A 14,553-nucleotide genomic window follows, 5' to 3' on the forward strand; every position below is an offset into this window, starting at 1 on the left:
TGCAGTCATATTTCATATACAGTAGCATAACTTTTGAAGTTTTGATGATTCTGAAAACTAACAGAAAATGAAAAACTCCCTGTCTACCTCTAGTGGTTTCTAGAAACTAGTTTTCTAAAGAACAGAAAACTGAAAACTCGCAACAATAAAGAACACTCCCTTAAATTAGATAAACGAGTTATGTGTGATCCACCTATAAAACTGATGATAAATCAACAGATATCTTTCTACTGTATTAAACAATACAGAAAAATACTAGATTTTATCAGGTACTTTGTGGTACGCCTCAAGTATATGGTACAGAAAATCCGTCCTGCAGTACAGACTTTCATTCCTTAGGATAACTGGATAAGTTAAGGCTATATATGATGGTGCCAGTTGTTTAGCCAATATTCACACAATTTTAACAACCTTATACCATATGGAACACGGCGAGTTTAGCTACATCTGTCAACAAAGATTTAATGATCCAAACACTACTCCATGTTAGCTTGTTTTTATGTTGGATAGTAGGAAAAAATTCTGGGTAGCTTGATAAGATACAAGACATTACACTTCAACAATCTATCTGACAAATTAGCTCAAATGATAAACTTCTTGCCTTCATACTACCAAGCACATACCAACTAATTAAATGCAGATGTTTAGTTTCCATGTGCATCAGAAAACAGCATAATTATGCAGATTAGATATTAGATAAAAGAAAAAGCAGAACCATTGGATTTATGATTCAATAATCTAATCGAGTGGCTTAGAAGAGGTTTATGTTTATTATCAAGAGACAAACGTGGGCTACATGTTTTGGGATCATCCAAAGAAACATAAACCTAATCGCGTGGCTTTGCTTCCAATTCATAAGAACAAGGCTGTCACCAATGAAGTGATCTGTCTTTAGCTTGGAGCTATAAAACTTGCTCATTTCCTCAACAATTTCCAACCAACTCAATTGCTAAATTCCTCATACTCATCAATTTCCTCATCTTCGAAAAAAATCTCTTCTTGAACTCTAAAAAGTTAAAACTCAAAATGATTAGTACAAAGAAGCTCCTCAAGATGGCAAAAAAGTGGCAAAAGATAGCAGCAGCCAGCAGGAAGAGGATCTCCTGGCCGAAACCACCAACTGATAAAGGCCACTTTGTCGTCTACACAACTGATGGAAGAAGATTTACCATTCCTTTAGCTTATCTCAAGAGCGAGCTTTTCATAGAGCTCCTTAGAATAGCCGAGGAAGAATATGGAGTTACAAGTTCAGGGCCAATTACACTGCCTTGCGATTCAAAATTCATGGAGTATGCGATCTCTATGATTCAAAGACGTGTAGCTGAGGATTTAGAGAAGGCATTGATCATGTCGTTAGCAAGCTGTAAATACTCGCCGATGTTACATGATCAACATCAAGAACAAACAAATTCAAATTTGTTGATTTGCAGTTTCTAGATTACAATTTTGTTTCCCCTTGTATGGAACATACCTTGATTATACAAACTTAGAAAATTAATGAAAGAAGTTATTCAATCATTTATACCAAACAATTTTGCCTTTATATGAATGTTCTCCCCTTGTCTTAAATCTAATTCTTGGCACAATACAAACTGCAAAATGATCATAGAAATACAGTACATGCTTCTTACAGATTTTTTAAATCTATGTTGAAAGGTTTAAGAATCATACTTCCTATATCATAGCTTATCATTTCCAAATGCTTTTGTTTCAAGTTGAACATATTAACCCAACAAAAAACTAGGCAACATAAATGATGCTATATTTATCAGGCATACATATATGGTTCCTTTCTAACAATTTCTTGGTATAACATAGGTGAATACTCACCCTCCGAGTCCCATATAATTTTGCACACTAATCTTTCGCGTTTGTCCAAAACTACTTTCGTACACAACAATTATTAATTTTATTTCAATGTACAATTTGATTTTCCTAGGCACCAGAGATGTCATTGCAGTAGTGATTTTAAACATATCAGATAAAAAACATTTTAAGAAAAAATTGTTGCTTAATCAACTAAAAGCCTGTGATTTTGCCAAGATACCCTAAAGTCTTTGAGAGTTGATAATTATTCCTTGGACATAGATTGGTCATAGTCCGGTTAACTAAATGGCAAAGCCGCGTGCTGTATCTAACTGACAACATTAAATCTCAGCTTGTAATACAGGAACTAAGGGTAATACCGGGAACTGAGATACCCCTTAATCATTATACTAAGTCCAGGCAAGGCCTAAAGGCAAAATCCTCTGTTCCAGGAACCGTAAATTACTTGCAGTATATACCATGAAGCATGAAAATATTAAGAAGGGTTCACTGCTAAAATAACAAGGCCAAATGATTGGAACTTTCATAGAAATTTCATTAACTATCTCAGTAAAATTGTACAACTATATGTTATCTACAAAAAGATTGAGGAGAAGTTTCTAGAAACTACAGATGACTAATTGTTGATTAGTCTGATCTTGGTGGTCATTTGACAATGAAGAGTATCTACAAGTGGCTAAGGACATGATTAGTGCCTGCTCCAACTCCTCAGCAACGTGTCTTTGGATCATAGAGATCGCGTACTCCATGAAATTTGAATCACAAGGCAACGTAATTGGCCCTGAACTTGTTACTCCAAACTCTTCCTCTGCCATTTTTAAGAGCTCTATGAACATCTCACTCTTAAGATAATTCAAAGGAATCATAAACCGTTTATTGTCACTTGTATAAACAACAAAGTGACCCTTCTCAGCCACTGCTCTTGACCAAGAAATTCTCCTTCTTCCGGCAGCTGCTAATCTTTGCCATTTCCTTGCCATTTTGATAAGCTTCTTAGTACTAATCATTTTGAAGGCTATAAGATCAGTAAAGAATTTTTCGAAGATGAGAAAGTAGATTGGAATGTTATAATGATGAATGATTTTGCTATGCTTGGATGAGAATGAAGACTTTGGAGAATGATCAAGTTTTATAGCTCCAAGCTAAAGACATATCACTTCGACGTGGGACTACCTTGTTTAAAATCATTGAAAGCAAGCTCATGTGGTTATTCATGTGGCTTTGTCTGATTTACTTTTCTTTTTGACAGATTACAGATCATACAGGCCTAATATGTTGCTCATAGATACAAGCCTCTTCGCAACCATTTGATTGAATATCGTGTAAACTTCCTGCTAATGAACCGCCAAGTACTCACCAGCTAATTAAATGCAGATGTTTCTGTTTCCTCATCCATCAAAGAACAGAACAATAACACAGATTAGATATTAGTGGAGCAAAATAAATAACCATTACACACTTGTAAAGTTGTAAAACGATAATCTATTTGAATGGCTAACAACAGGTGTATATTAATTATAAAAAAACATCTTTGGACTACATGTTTTGTGATCATTCATAGTAACATAAACTTAATTAATCGCGTGGCTTTGCTTCCAAATGATGTGAACAAGGCTGTCACTGATGAAGTGATTTGTCTTTTTCATTGAAGCTATAAAACTTGCCTATTCTCTCAGCAATTTTCAACCAACTCAATTGCTAAATTCCTCATACACACCTGTTTCCTCATCTTCGAAAAAAACTCTTCTTGCACTCTAAAAAGTTAAACCTCAAAATGATTAGTACAAAGAAACTCCTCAAGATGGCAAAAAAGTGGCAAAAGATTGCAGCTGCAAGCAGGAAGAGGATATCCTGGCCGCGTCCAGTGGCTGATAAGGGCCACTTTGTCGTCTACTCAACAGATGGAAGACGATTTACCATTCCTTTAGCTTATCTCAAGAACGAACTTTTCATAGAGCTTCTTAGAATAGCCGAGGAAGAATTTGGAGTTACAAGTTCAGGGCCAATTACTCTGCCTTGTGATTCGAAATTCATGGAGTACGCGATCTCTATGATTCAGAGATGTGTAACTGAAGATTTAGAAAAGGCGCTGATCATGTCATTAACTAGCTGCAGATACTCATCATTGTCACAAGATCAACATCAAGAACAAACAAATTCAAAATTGTTGATTTGTAGTTTTTAGAATATAAATATTTTTTTTTTTACCCTTTTGTATAGATGATACATGATTATATAATTTACTTAGAAAATTAACGAGATCAAACATTCAAATCAAACAAATTTGCCATCATATGATTGTGCCTCTCTTAAATTTTTATTCAAATAAACTGCATTGTGATCACAGAAATACAGCTTACACCCATTTTTCTTTTCCTTATTAAAAATTTCTTGCAAAGAGTAAAACATATTCACACATCATAATCAATTGTTGGACTAAATGTTTCTAACTATAGTGAAGAGTTCGAGTAACATAGGTATATATATTCGGTCTAGTGATAGGGTTGATGGAAAATTTTTACATTGTATATTTGCCTTTTACATTATTGAAAGAGCATGTGATTAATTTATCAATAACTAGCCATATGCTGTTTCATATTGAACATATTAACCCTACATATAACTAGGCAACTATAAATTATGTTTATTGTTTCTGGCAATATAAACATGGTTCCTTTCAGCCAATTATAACATAGATGAATACTCATACTCCGTTTCCCTTATTAATTTGCATACTTAACTTTCGCGTTTGTCCCAAATTACTTTCACAGTCAGATGTTTTTACTTTGTTGCAGTAGCAAATGCAAACATATGAGCTAAAAAAAAGTTTAAGATAGCTGTTATTTACTTTATTTTACAGTAAAATGTTTGTTACTTAGCTTAAAAGCCAGTGATTTTGCCAAGATACCCTTGACTCTTTGAGAGTAGATAGTATTGCCTTCTCTAGGACATCTGTTGTTCATTGCTTGGTTAACCAAATATCACTCTAACTAAATTGCAACATCAGATCTCAGTCAATAGGTTTGTAATACATCTTATAAGGTAAATTCCTCTGTTCAAGGAACTGTAAATTACCTGCAGTTTATAACATGTAGCATGAAAAGATAGAGAAGAGTGCACTGTTAAAATGAAGGCCATCTGATTCAAATTTCTGCTAGATTTTCATTAACTTTCTCAGTAAGATTGTACAACTATACATTTTCTACAAAAAGATCTAGGAAAATTTTCTAGAAACTACAGATATATATAATTGTTGATTATTTTGATCTTGTTGATCATTTGACAATGATGAGTATCTACAAGTGGCTAAGGACATGATTAGTGCCTGCTTCAAGTCCTCAGCGACATGTCTTTGGATCATGGAGATCGCGTACTCCATGAAATTTGAATTGCAAGGCAGTGTAATTGGCCCTGAACTTGTTACTCCAAATTCTTCCTCTGCCATTTTTAAGAGCTCTATGAACATCTCGCTCTTGAGATAATTCAAAGGAATCATAAACCGTTTATTGTCATTTGTATAAACAACAAAGTGACCCTTCTCAGCCACTGCTCTTGACCAAGAAATTCTCCTTCTACCGGCTGCTGCTAATCTTTGCCATTTCCTTGCCATTTTGATAAGCTTCTTTGTACTAATCATTTTGTAGGTTATAAGATCAGGAGAGAATTTTTCGAAGATGAGAAAGTAGATATGAATGTAATGATGAATGATGATATAGCAATGTTTGGATGAGAAGGCTTTGGAGGATGATCAAGTTTTATAGCTCCAAGCTAAAGACATATCACTTCGTCGTGGGACTGCCTTGCTTTCATTCATCGAAAGCAAGTTCATGTGGTTGTTCATGTGGCCTTGTCTGATTTAATTTCCATCTGGCAACCATTTTGACAAATCCCAGATCATACAGGCCTACTATGTTGCTCATAGATACCAGCCTCTTCGCAACCAATTGATTGATTATTGTGTAAACTTCCTGCTAACATAACGCCAAGTACTCACCAGCTAATTAAATGCAGATGTTTCAGTTTCCACATCCATCAAAGAACAAAACAATTAAACAGATTAGATATTAGGTGTGGAAAAATCAGAACCATCACACACTTGTAATACAGTAATCTAATTGAGTGGGTGATACTAGGCTTATATTAATTGTTAAAAAAACATCTTTGGACTACATGTTTTGGGATCATCCAAAGCAACATAAAGTTAATCGCGTGGTTATGCTTCCTAATAATGTAAACAAGTAAGGCACCAATGAAGTGATATGTCTTCAGGTTGAAGCTATAAAACTTGACCACTTCCTCTACTCTTTCCATCCAATTCAAACTTTAAAATTCTCATCAAATTCAACTAACTTATCAACTTTGCGAAATTCTCTTCTTTCACTCTTAAAACACAACAACATGATCAGCACAAAGAAACTTATCAAGATGGCACGAAAGTGGCAAAAGATAGCAGCTGCCAGCAGGAAGAAGATCTCTTGGTCACATCCTGTGGCGAATGAGGGTCATTTTGTTGTCTACACAGCAGATGGAAGACGATACATGATTCCTTTGGCATATTTGAAGAGCGAAATTTTCATAGAGCTCCTTAAAATAGCCGAGGAAGAATTTGGAGTTACAAGTTCAGGGCCAATTACATTGCCTTGCGATTCACATTTTATGGATTATGTGATCTCTATGATCCAAAGATGTGTAGCAGATGACTTGAAGAAGGCGTTGATCATGTCCTTAACTAGCTGCAGATACTCATCATTGTCACATGAACATCAAGAACGAAATCCACAAATGTTTTTATGTAGTTTCTAGGAAAAAAAAAGTAGTTTTGTTACTCCTTTTTTTTGTACAAAATACATACAGTAGAAATTTTTAAGTAGGACTAGAATGTTAATAAAATTTCAGAAAGAAGATAATCAGAAAATTTTAGTCTCTCCGTTGTGCAAGTGTTTTTTTAACTTACTGTTTCTTATATTGTTGTTTGATATGCATGAATTGCGAATAAACAAATGGAATAATTAACATACAATATTTGAGATTCTCATATACCATCGGCCCCCTAAATAATTTGTCATATTTCTATTTTGAACCATCTCAAAATGGTATATTCCTATCTATCTCATTAGACGGCTGTAAATTACGACTTTCAAAGAAAAGTTACATAAGTATTGTAGAGATGTAAACATGTTAACAGTGATGGATAGATGTGATAAATTAACTTAATTCATGAACCACCCAAAGGAATGGTGAGCAAATTTAACAGTGAGAACATTTGGATTTTCCTAACTTGAAATTAAAGTAGCTATATAATTTAAAGTAACTTTCACCTGTCATCACATGCTTATGCTTCATGTTGAACCCTACTCACAACATAACAACCATAAATTAAAGTGTATGTCTATATCAGTTTGATCTGCATTGGCCCTTCAGAATCTCATTGCAGCTGTAATTGCTGAAAGATGTTCATGACTCGACCTTTCGAAGAGATGATCAACTTGACTTCAACTTTCAACCATTGAAAAACAAGCTTATTAGTCCTACTAAGAAGCAACTTGCATAAATTATATGGTGACATATTTGGCCTACATTATCTCAGACCTGAAATCTGTAAAAACGTTTGCAATATTGAGCAGTAAATCAGACAAACCCACCTGAATATCCTGTTAATAAGTATATCCACATGAACTTGCCTCCAAAGAATGAATACAAGGCAGTCCCACCATGACGCGATATGCCTTTAGCTTGGAGCTATAAAACTCGATCATTCTTCAAAGCCTTTCTCAACCCATCACACCTAACTTCAATTCCTCTTTACATTCCAAAGCCTTTCTCAGCTTAAACAAACTTTCTTCATACTTTTTCTTTATGAAAACCAACAAAATGATCAGTACAAAGAAACTTGTCAACATGGCAAGGAAATGGCAAAGACTAGCAGCTGCAGGCAGAAAGAGAATTTCTTGGCCAAGACCAGTGGCCGAGAAAGGTCACTTTGTTGTTTACACAAGTGATAAAAAACGGTTTATGATTCCTTTGGCATATCTTAACAGCGAGATTTTCAGAGAGCTCTTCAGAATAGCCGAAGAAGAATTTGGAGTGTCAAGTTCAGGGCCAATCATGCTGCCTTGTGATTCAGTTTTCATGGAGTACGCGATCTCTATGATCCAAAGACATGTAGCTGAGGACTTAGAGAAGGCATTGATCATGTCCTTAGATAATTGCAGATACCCATCATTGTCACATGAGAATCAACAACATATTAGTCAACAATTGCTTATCTGCAGTTTCTAGAATTTTTTATTTTTATTTTTTAATTTTGGTAGCAGATATGTACAATACAATTTTGCCTGAACAGATAATACAAATTCTTGTATTATTTCATATTAATTGTTCCACTTTCCTAACGATCTGCCCTTAAATTCTCCTGTACCTCTTCACTTCATAGAGCATGGTTTAAAACTTTTAATTGCAAATGATCAACAAAGGAATAGCCTACATTCTCTTGTAGTTTTGGTTAACTACTTCTAAAGGTCCAATGGTCATAAGCATATACTGATAATTAACAAGTAGCTTAAATTAGAAAGAAATCAGAATTACTTACCTATGTTTATACAAGACATAAGCTCTACAAAGGGATGAAACTGAGACGAGATTTAGTCCCAAGTCTTTGGTTTCACCTTATAAGACCTTTGTAAAATCAGCATTAGCACCCTTCTCAAGATGGCAAATTCTTCAAACAAGACATACAATTTTTTTACAATGGAAGGCGATTTTATCTTTTTGCAATATGTCCTAATGTATACACCCTTTATTACCTGGGTAATTTAGATGTAAACAATCATGATCATTGCTGTACCAAGGATGTTCTTTCAGTTGATAAATTGTTTCAGTCCTTCAAATTAGATCAGAACACACGAAGCTCTCTGAAAAACAAATTGCAGGATATTTCTTTGTGAATACTGATCATTTGTAGTTTATACCATGTACAATTTAAGTAAAATATAGAGAAGGGCATATGATTGCAATAGGAAAACTGTTTGGATCAAAAGAATTTTCTCTGAACTATTTTCATCAACTTTCTAAGTAAATTTACACTATGTATATGTTCAACAAATAAAAAAAGAGGAAACAAATTTTTTCTAGAAACTACATACAGACATTTGTGGGTTAGTTTGTTCTTGATGTTCATGTGACAATGAGTATTTGCAGCTAACTAAGGATGTAATTAATGCTTTCTCCAATTCCTTGGCTACAAATCTTTGGACCATAGAGATGGTGTATTCCATAAATTTCGAATCACATGGCAGCCTAATTGGCCCTGAACTTGTTACTCCATACTCTTCCTCGGCTATTCTGAAGAGCTCTATGAATATCTCACTCTTGAGATATGTCAAAGGTATCATAAACCTTTTTCCATCTGCTGTGTAGACAACAAAATGACCCTCATTAGCCATTAGTTGCGGCCAAGAGATCCTCTTCCTGCTGGCAGCTGCTATCCTTCGCCATTTTCTAGCCATCTTGAGAAGCTTCTTTGTGCTGATCATGTTGTGGGTTTTAAGAGTGGTGGAAAGAGAGAATTTTTTTTATGAGAAAATATTATTATCAAGGAGATTGAAGATATAGTTGTTTACTTGTTGGAAAGAGCTGAGGAAATGCTCAAGTTTTATAGCTTCAAACTGATGACAGATAACTTCATTGATGACAGCCTTGTTCTCAACAGTTGGAAACAGAACCACGCGGTTATAAAGTTTGTGTTGCATCGGGTGACCCCAAAACAATGTAGCCCAAAGATATCTCTTGATAATTTATATGAGCCTCTTCTCAAGTGCTCAACCACTCAATCAATCTGCATAATAATGTTGTCCTCTGATGCATACGGAGGCCCAAACATCTGCATTTAATTAGTTGGCGAGTACATGGAAAGTATTGAAGAAGGTTGTTTACAGTATAATCAAATTAGTGGTTGCCAAGAGACTCTTTTCAATTATCAAGCAACATGTTTGGCCTATATGTTCTTAGCTCAGTCATATAATATAGAGTTGTCTGAAGAAAAGTATACCAGACAAGGCCACCTGAATATCCACATGACTGCTTCAAAAGAATGAAAACAAGGCTGATAATGATGAAGTGATATGTCTTCAGGTTGGAGCTATAAAACTTGATCATTTTCTGAAAGCATTCTCAACTAAACACAACTTAATCCTTCATTACAATTCAAATCAATTTCTCATCTTTAAAAAACTTCATACTTTCTTTACTTAAAAAACCCCTCAGTATGATCAGTACTAAGAAGCTCATTAAAATGGTGAGGAAGTGGCAAAAACTAACAGCTGCAAGGAGAAGAAGAATTTCCTGGTCAAGACAAGTGACTGAAAAGGGTCACTTTGTCGTCTATACAAGCGATGAAAAACGGTTCATGATTCCTCTGACATACCTCAAGAGCGAGATATTCACAGAGCTCCTAAAAATGGCAGAGGAAGAGTTTGGAGTAGTAAGTTCAGGGCCAATTATGTTGCCGTGTGATTCAATTTTCATGGAGTACGCAATCTCCATGATTCAAAGGAATGTTGCAGAAGACTTGGAGAAGGCATTAATCATGTCCTTAGCCACCTGTAGACACTCATCATTGTCAAATAATTATCAAGTACAAACTAATCAACAATTGTTCATCTGTAGTTTTTAGACACATTTCCTAGCTTTTTTTTTTTTTTTTTGTAGAAAGTATACAGTTGTACAAATTTACCAAGAGAAAGTTAATGAAATATCTAGCAAAATTTCATATCAAACAGTTTAATTATTTAGCAACATTTTATCCAGGCACATGGTAACTGCAATGATCAATAATATCATACCTAAAAGAAAGCAACAGATAAGAACTTACAGGAAAGGAGGTTTTAATGCAGTAAATATGAACAAAATGAGAATTTACTGTCTAATAAAAATATTGTGGCAGATGCGCTATGTTTTAATCATTAACCATGCGGCATATACATGAGAGTTGATCTTCAATCAAGAATGATACCAAACAATCAACAAAATCCTTTTCCTTAAGGGATATAAATGGCATTTATCTCGCAGTAATATAAATTTCATGTCTTAAATTCATTCTTGCACAAAGACCTACTACTCGAATTTACAGAACAGCTGGTAGATCTATTGTACATTTCATAATCAGAAGAAATCAGGTGCATATGAATAACACAATCAGCATATATGTTGACATGAAGTATAACAGCAGCAGCCCTCATTCCATGTCAGATATAGCTTTACATTATGATATATAACAGAAGTAATCTCAGTTTCGTAGGTTTGCAGTGTATCTTATATGGAATAAATAGATCAATGCCTGGTACACTACAACCATGCAGATTAATTAGATATCGTCCCCCAAATAAAAGTCTCACTTCACCCTTGTCTCTAAATAAAAGTCTCATTTCAACTTTTTTTTTTTTTTTTGAGGAAAAGTCTCATTTCAACTTTTATCAACTTATTTACTCACTTTTAATCAACTAAACCCCTCTACCTTCTTTTTTTTTTTTTTTTTTATTTTTATTATTATCACTAAAACAAAATTACCTTTAATCAACCAAACCCCACTCGACAATTTTTATTTGGGGACAAAGTCGTAGAGGGAGTATAATATACAAAGCAATTGAAGATAACAGAGGAAAAAAAAAAAGAGGCAACAGTGTACATTTGTACAACCACCAATCTAAACACACTAAAAATTTAATCGAGTGGCTGGAGAGGCTTACATCAATAATATCATGAGACATCTTTGGACTACATGTTTTGAGATAAGCAGATAATTCAAAGCAACAAGACCATAGCCACATGGTTTAGCATCCAAATTATGAGAACAAGTCTAGCCACCAATAATTTAAAATATCTACAAGTTGAAGCTATAAAACCTAACCATTTCCATAACTCATCCCAACTAAGAACTGCTAAATTCCTTGTTTAATTAGATTTCAAAACCTTCTCATCTTCGAAAATTCTCTCATTTTCTTCTCAAAATTCCAAACATGATCAGCACAAAGAAGCTTATCAAGATGGCAAAAAAGTGGCAAAAAATAGCAGCCGCTAGCAGGAAGAGGATCTCCTGGCCACGACAAGTGGCTAATGAGGGTCATTTCGTAGTCTACACAATTGATGGTAGACGATTTATGATTCCTTTAACATATTTGAAGAGCGAGCTTTTCATAGAGCTCCTCAGAATAGCCGAGGAAGAGTTTGGAGTTACAAGTTCGGGGCCAATTACACTGCCTTGTGATTCAAAATTTATGGAGTATGCAATCTCTATGATTCAAAGATGTGTAGCAGACGACTTGAAGAATGCAGTAATCATGTCCTTAGCTAACTGCAGTTACTCATCACAGTCACATATATGTCGAGAACAAACTAATCCACAGTTGTATGTATGTAGTTTCTAGGGGAATAAATTTTTGATCTGTTTCCCTTAATGTACAAAACATATACTAATACTACAATTATTCTTAGAAATTAAAGGTGATGAAGATCCAGAAAAATTGTTCAATTTTAACAGTTTTGCCAAGGGATTAATTTCCCCCCTTCACTTCATTGTGGCATTTAACAGAAATTATCCGACAATTGTAGGAAATTTACACAAAGTATATTTTCAATCTATTAGAAGGGTCACAGAAAAATGCATATCCTCATGGTGGTCATACTAACTTGCATGAAAAAAAAAAAAAGAAAAAAAAAGAGAAGAAGAAGAATTCAAGCAACATAGGTATGACCTACCCAAGGATTAATAGACAACATAAAAAGACATTTGCATTTTCCATAATTGAATGACTTTAATTTATAACATGCACATGCTTGTGCTTTGAGTTGAACCACCCTATCTACACACTACACCACAGGAAAAAGAAAAAAAAAACCTAAAAATATGATAGGGAATTTTATATAATTTTACAGTTCCTATCACATAGCAGGCTCAGCTCAAGTTCTATACAATTATGAATAAAAAGTTTATGCACCATTAAATTGCATAAAACAAAGACAAGTTTCACCAAATATTCATAATAAGTCCATGCCAGCTAGAATATGAGTAAGCTCAACATCTTTGCTTGGTTAGCTCAAAGTATACATCCCTTTTAGATTTTATATTTACAACTATTTACAGCAGCATATCAATGGGTCGAATTATCAGACAAATTCCCACAGCCACGACAATAGGGTATTCAAAATGCTTTGGGTGTCAAATAGACCTATTTTCCCACAGAAATCTACTAGAGGCTATGCCACAAATACTTCGTATGAATCAACTTATCCAAAACAAATGAAAATTCACCCAAAATTATTCTATAATCTACATTATTGCCAGCCAGCCAGTTTGTTTGCAGCATATATCAAGTGACAACTTTGGCCAACATGTTCTAAGATCTGTCAAAATGAATACCAAATAGTAATGTAAACTACACATGCCCACCTGAATATCCACATGAACTTGCATCTGAAGAACGAAAACAAGCAGTCCCACGTCAAAAGTGATGTCTTTATCTTGATGCTATAAAAACTAGATCATTTCCGAAAGATTTCACAACCAATAACTCTTCAGTTTCTCATCAAAATCCTCCAAATACATTTCTCGTCTTCAAACGGTTCTCCTTCCTACACTTGTGAATCAACAATATGATTAGTACTAAGAAGCTTATCAAAATGGCAAGAAAATGGCAAAAAATAGCCGCTGCCAGCAGAAAGAGGATCTCTAGATCAAGATATGTGGCTGATAAGGGTCACTTTGTTGTTTACACCAGTGATAAAAAACGGTTTATGATTCCTTTAGACTACCTGGAGAGTGAGATCTTCAGAGAGCTCTTCAGAATCGCTGAAGAAGAGTTTGGAGTAGCAAGTTCAGGGCCAATTATGCTACCTTGTGATTCAAACTTAATGGAGTATGCAATCTCCATGATTCAAAGACATGTAGCTGAAGACTTGGAGAAGGCATTGATCATGTCCTTGGCTAACTGCAAATACTCATCATTGTTACAACATCAACAACAAAGCAATCAACAATTACTTATTAGTAGTTTCTAGAAACCAATTCTGTTCTGTATTAATTTTGTAACAAACATGTACACTTTTACCTAGATAGATAATGAGAATTCTTAGATAAGTTATTCAAATTCATTGTTTTAACATTGACAATATCCTTCTTTCTTAGGCTCGTTATGGTGCATGGAACAAATTCTAACAAGGACAACAACAACTGCCTAGTAAATCCAAGGGAATATCATTTTGAGAAAACCAATTTTAGGTAGTGATCAATACCATATCCTCGTCGAGGAGAGAATAATTTGAATAAGAACATAAAATTAAAATACGCAGCTCAGCTACTATAGATGATTGCAAGCCAATAGCAATAATTTTTGCAGAATACACAAGAACCTGAAAAAAAAAATTCCAAGTCTAGAGTACTATCTCCAAGACTTTACCAACTTAATTATTTGGCATCCACGCCAACAGGGTCAATAGCTAGGCGAATATGAAGTACATATAGCAAGAGTACAAAACATGAATATTGTTTAAAGAAAAGCACCTTTAATGAATACTACTTCCAGGGATGTATCAATAATTTTCCTTGACACTCTCTTGTGCTTTACTTGAAGGGGAAAAAAACTCACTAATAAATCTCCCACTTACAATGACCTAGGGACTCATTTGTGTATACCACTTCTTTCCCAAATATCAAATATCTGTAGAGTTTCTGTT

The 14,553-nt window shown here is 34.5% G+C and overlaps 6 protein-coding genes, 1 long non-coding RNA gene and 1 pseudogene across 7 annotated transcripts; 5 read left to right on the top strand and 3 right to left on the bottom strand.

Annotated features, from left to right (window-relative positions):
• The first annotated feature begins 559 nt into the window (after positions 1-559).
• LOC110737648 (auxin-responsive protein SAUR66-like) lies at positions 560-1,529 on the top strand. Its single transcript, XM_021917981.1, has one exon. It carries the CDS (start codon positions 1,027-1,029, stop codon positions 1,435-1,437), a length of 411 nt encoding a protein of 136 aa, XP_021773673.1. The 5' UTR covers positions 560-1,026; the 3' UTR covers positions 1,438-1,529.
• Positions 1,530-2,346: 817 nt separating this feature from the next.
• Positions 2,347-2,943, bottom strand: LOC110737664 (auxin-responsive protein SAUR64-like). The gene has a single exon (XM_021918004.1). It carries the CDS (start codon positions 2,832-2,834, stop codon positions 2,427-2,429), a length of 408 nt encoding a protein of 135 aa, XP_021773696.1. The 5' UTR covers positions 2,835-2,943; the 3' UTR covers positions 2,347-2,426.
• A 574-nt stretch (positions 2,944-3,517) lies between these two features.
• Positions 3,518-4,116, top strand: LOC110737656 (auxin-responsive protein SAUR64-like). The gene has a single exon (XM_021917993.1). It carries the CDS (start codon positions 3,602-3,604, stop codon positions 4,010-4,012), a length of 411 nt encoding a protein of 136 aa, XP_021773685.1. The 5' UTR covers positions 3,518-3,601; the 3' UTR covers positions 4,013-4,116.
• Positions 4,117-4,837: 721 nt separating this feature from the next.
• LOC110736960 (auxin-responsive protein SAUR66-like) lies at positions 4,838-5,437 on the bottom strand. Its single transcript, XM_021917301.1, has 2 exons — positions 5,128-5,437; positions 4,838-4,902 (listed from the first exon to the last, which is right to left on the bottom strand). The coding sequence occupies exons 1-2, from the start codon at positions 5,435-5,437 to the stop codon at positions 4,838-4,840; spliced, it is 375 nt and encodes a 124-aa protein (XP_021772993.1).
• A 36-nt stretch (positions 5,438-5,473) lies between these two features.
• On the top strand, positions 5,474-6,819 carry LOC110737676 (auxin-responsive protein SAUR64-like). Its single transcript, XM_021918013.1, has one exon. The coding sequence runs from the start codon at positions 6,226-6,228 to the stop codon at positions 6,628-6,630; it is 405 nt and encodes a 134-aa protein (XP_021773705.1). The 5' UTR covers positions 5,474-6,225; the 3' UTR covers positions 6,631-6,819.
• Positions 6,820-7,512: 693 nt separating this feature from the next.
• LOC110737685 (auxin-responsive protein SAUR66-like) lies at positions 7,513-8,196 on the top strand. The gene has a single exon (XM_021918022.1). It carries the CDS (start codon positions 7,684-7,686, stop codon positions 8,104-8,106), a length of 423 nt encoding a protein of 140 aa, XP_021773714.1. The 5' UTR covers positions 7,513-7,683; the 3' UTR covers positions 8,107-8,196.
• A 2,088-nt stretch (positions 8,197-10,284) lies between these two features.
• Positions 10,285-13,719, bottom strand: LOC110738668. Its single transcript, XR_002514646.1, has 3 exons — positions 13,633-13,719; positions 13,271-13,452; positions 10,285-10,425 (listed from the first exon to the last, which is right to left on the bottom strand). It is a non-coding gene; the product is annotated as an uncharacterized LOC110738668 (long non-coding RNA).
• On the top strand, positions 11,366-12,396 carry LOC110738642 (annotated as a pseudogene).
• Positions 13,720-14,553: the final 834 nt, after the last annotated feature.

The sequence above is a fragment of the Chenopodium quinoa genome, unplaced genomic scaffold, assembly GCF_001683475.1.
Source record: "Chenopodium quinoa cultivar QQ74 unplaced genomic scaffold, ASM168347v1, whole genome shotgun sequence".
Lineage (NCBI taxonomy): Eukaryota > Viridiplantae > Streptophyta > Magnoliopsida > Caryophyllales > Amaranthaceae > Chenopodium > Chenopodium quinoa.

What these genes read in the sequence shown, in the direction of transcription:
- LOC110737648 (XM_021917981.1), top strand. Translation starts at nt 1,027, where the DNA reads ATGATTAGTACAAAGAAGCTCCTCAAGATGGCAAAAAAGTGGCAAAAG.
- LOC110737664 (XM_021918004.1), bottom strand. Translation starts at nt 2,834, where the DNA reads ATGATTAGTACTAAGAAGCTTATCAAAATGGCAAGGAAATGGCAAAGA.
- LOC110737656 (XM_021917993.1), top strand. Translation starts at nt 3,602, where the DNA reads ATGATTAGTACAAAGAAACTCCTCAAGATGGCAAAAAAGTGGCAAAAG.
- LOC110736960 (XM_021917301.1), bottom strand. Translation starts at nt 5,437, where the DNA reads ATGGCAAGGAAATGGCAAAGATTAGCAGCAGCCGGTAGAAGGAGAATT. An exon ending in AATCATGTCCTTAGCCACTT is followed by an intron (nt 4,903 to 5,127) that starts GTAGATACTCAT and finishes TATAAACTGCAG; the next exon opens with GTAATTTACAGTTCCTTGAA.
- LOC110737676 (XM_021918013.1), top strand. Translation starts at nt 6,226, where the DNA reads ATGATCAGCACAAAGAAACTTATCAAGATGGCACGAAAGTGGCAAAAG.
- LOC110737685 (XM_021918022.1), top strand. Translation starts at nt 7,684, where the DNA reads ATGAAAACCAACAAAATGATCAGTACAAAGAAACTTGTCAACATGGCA.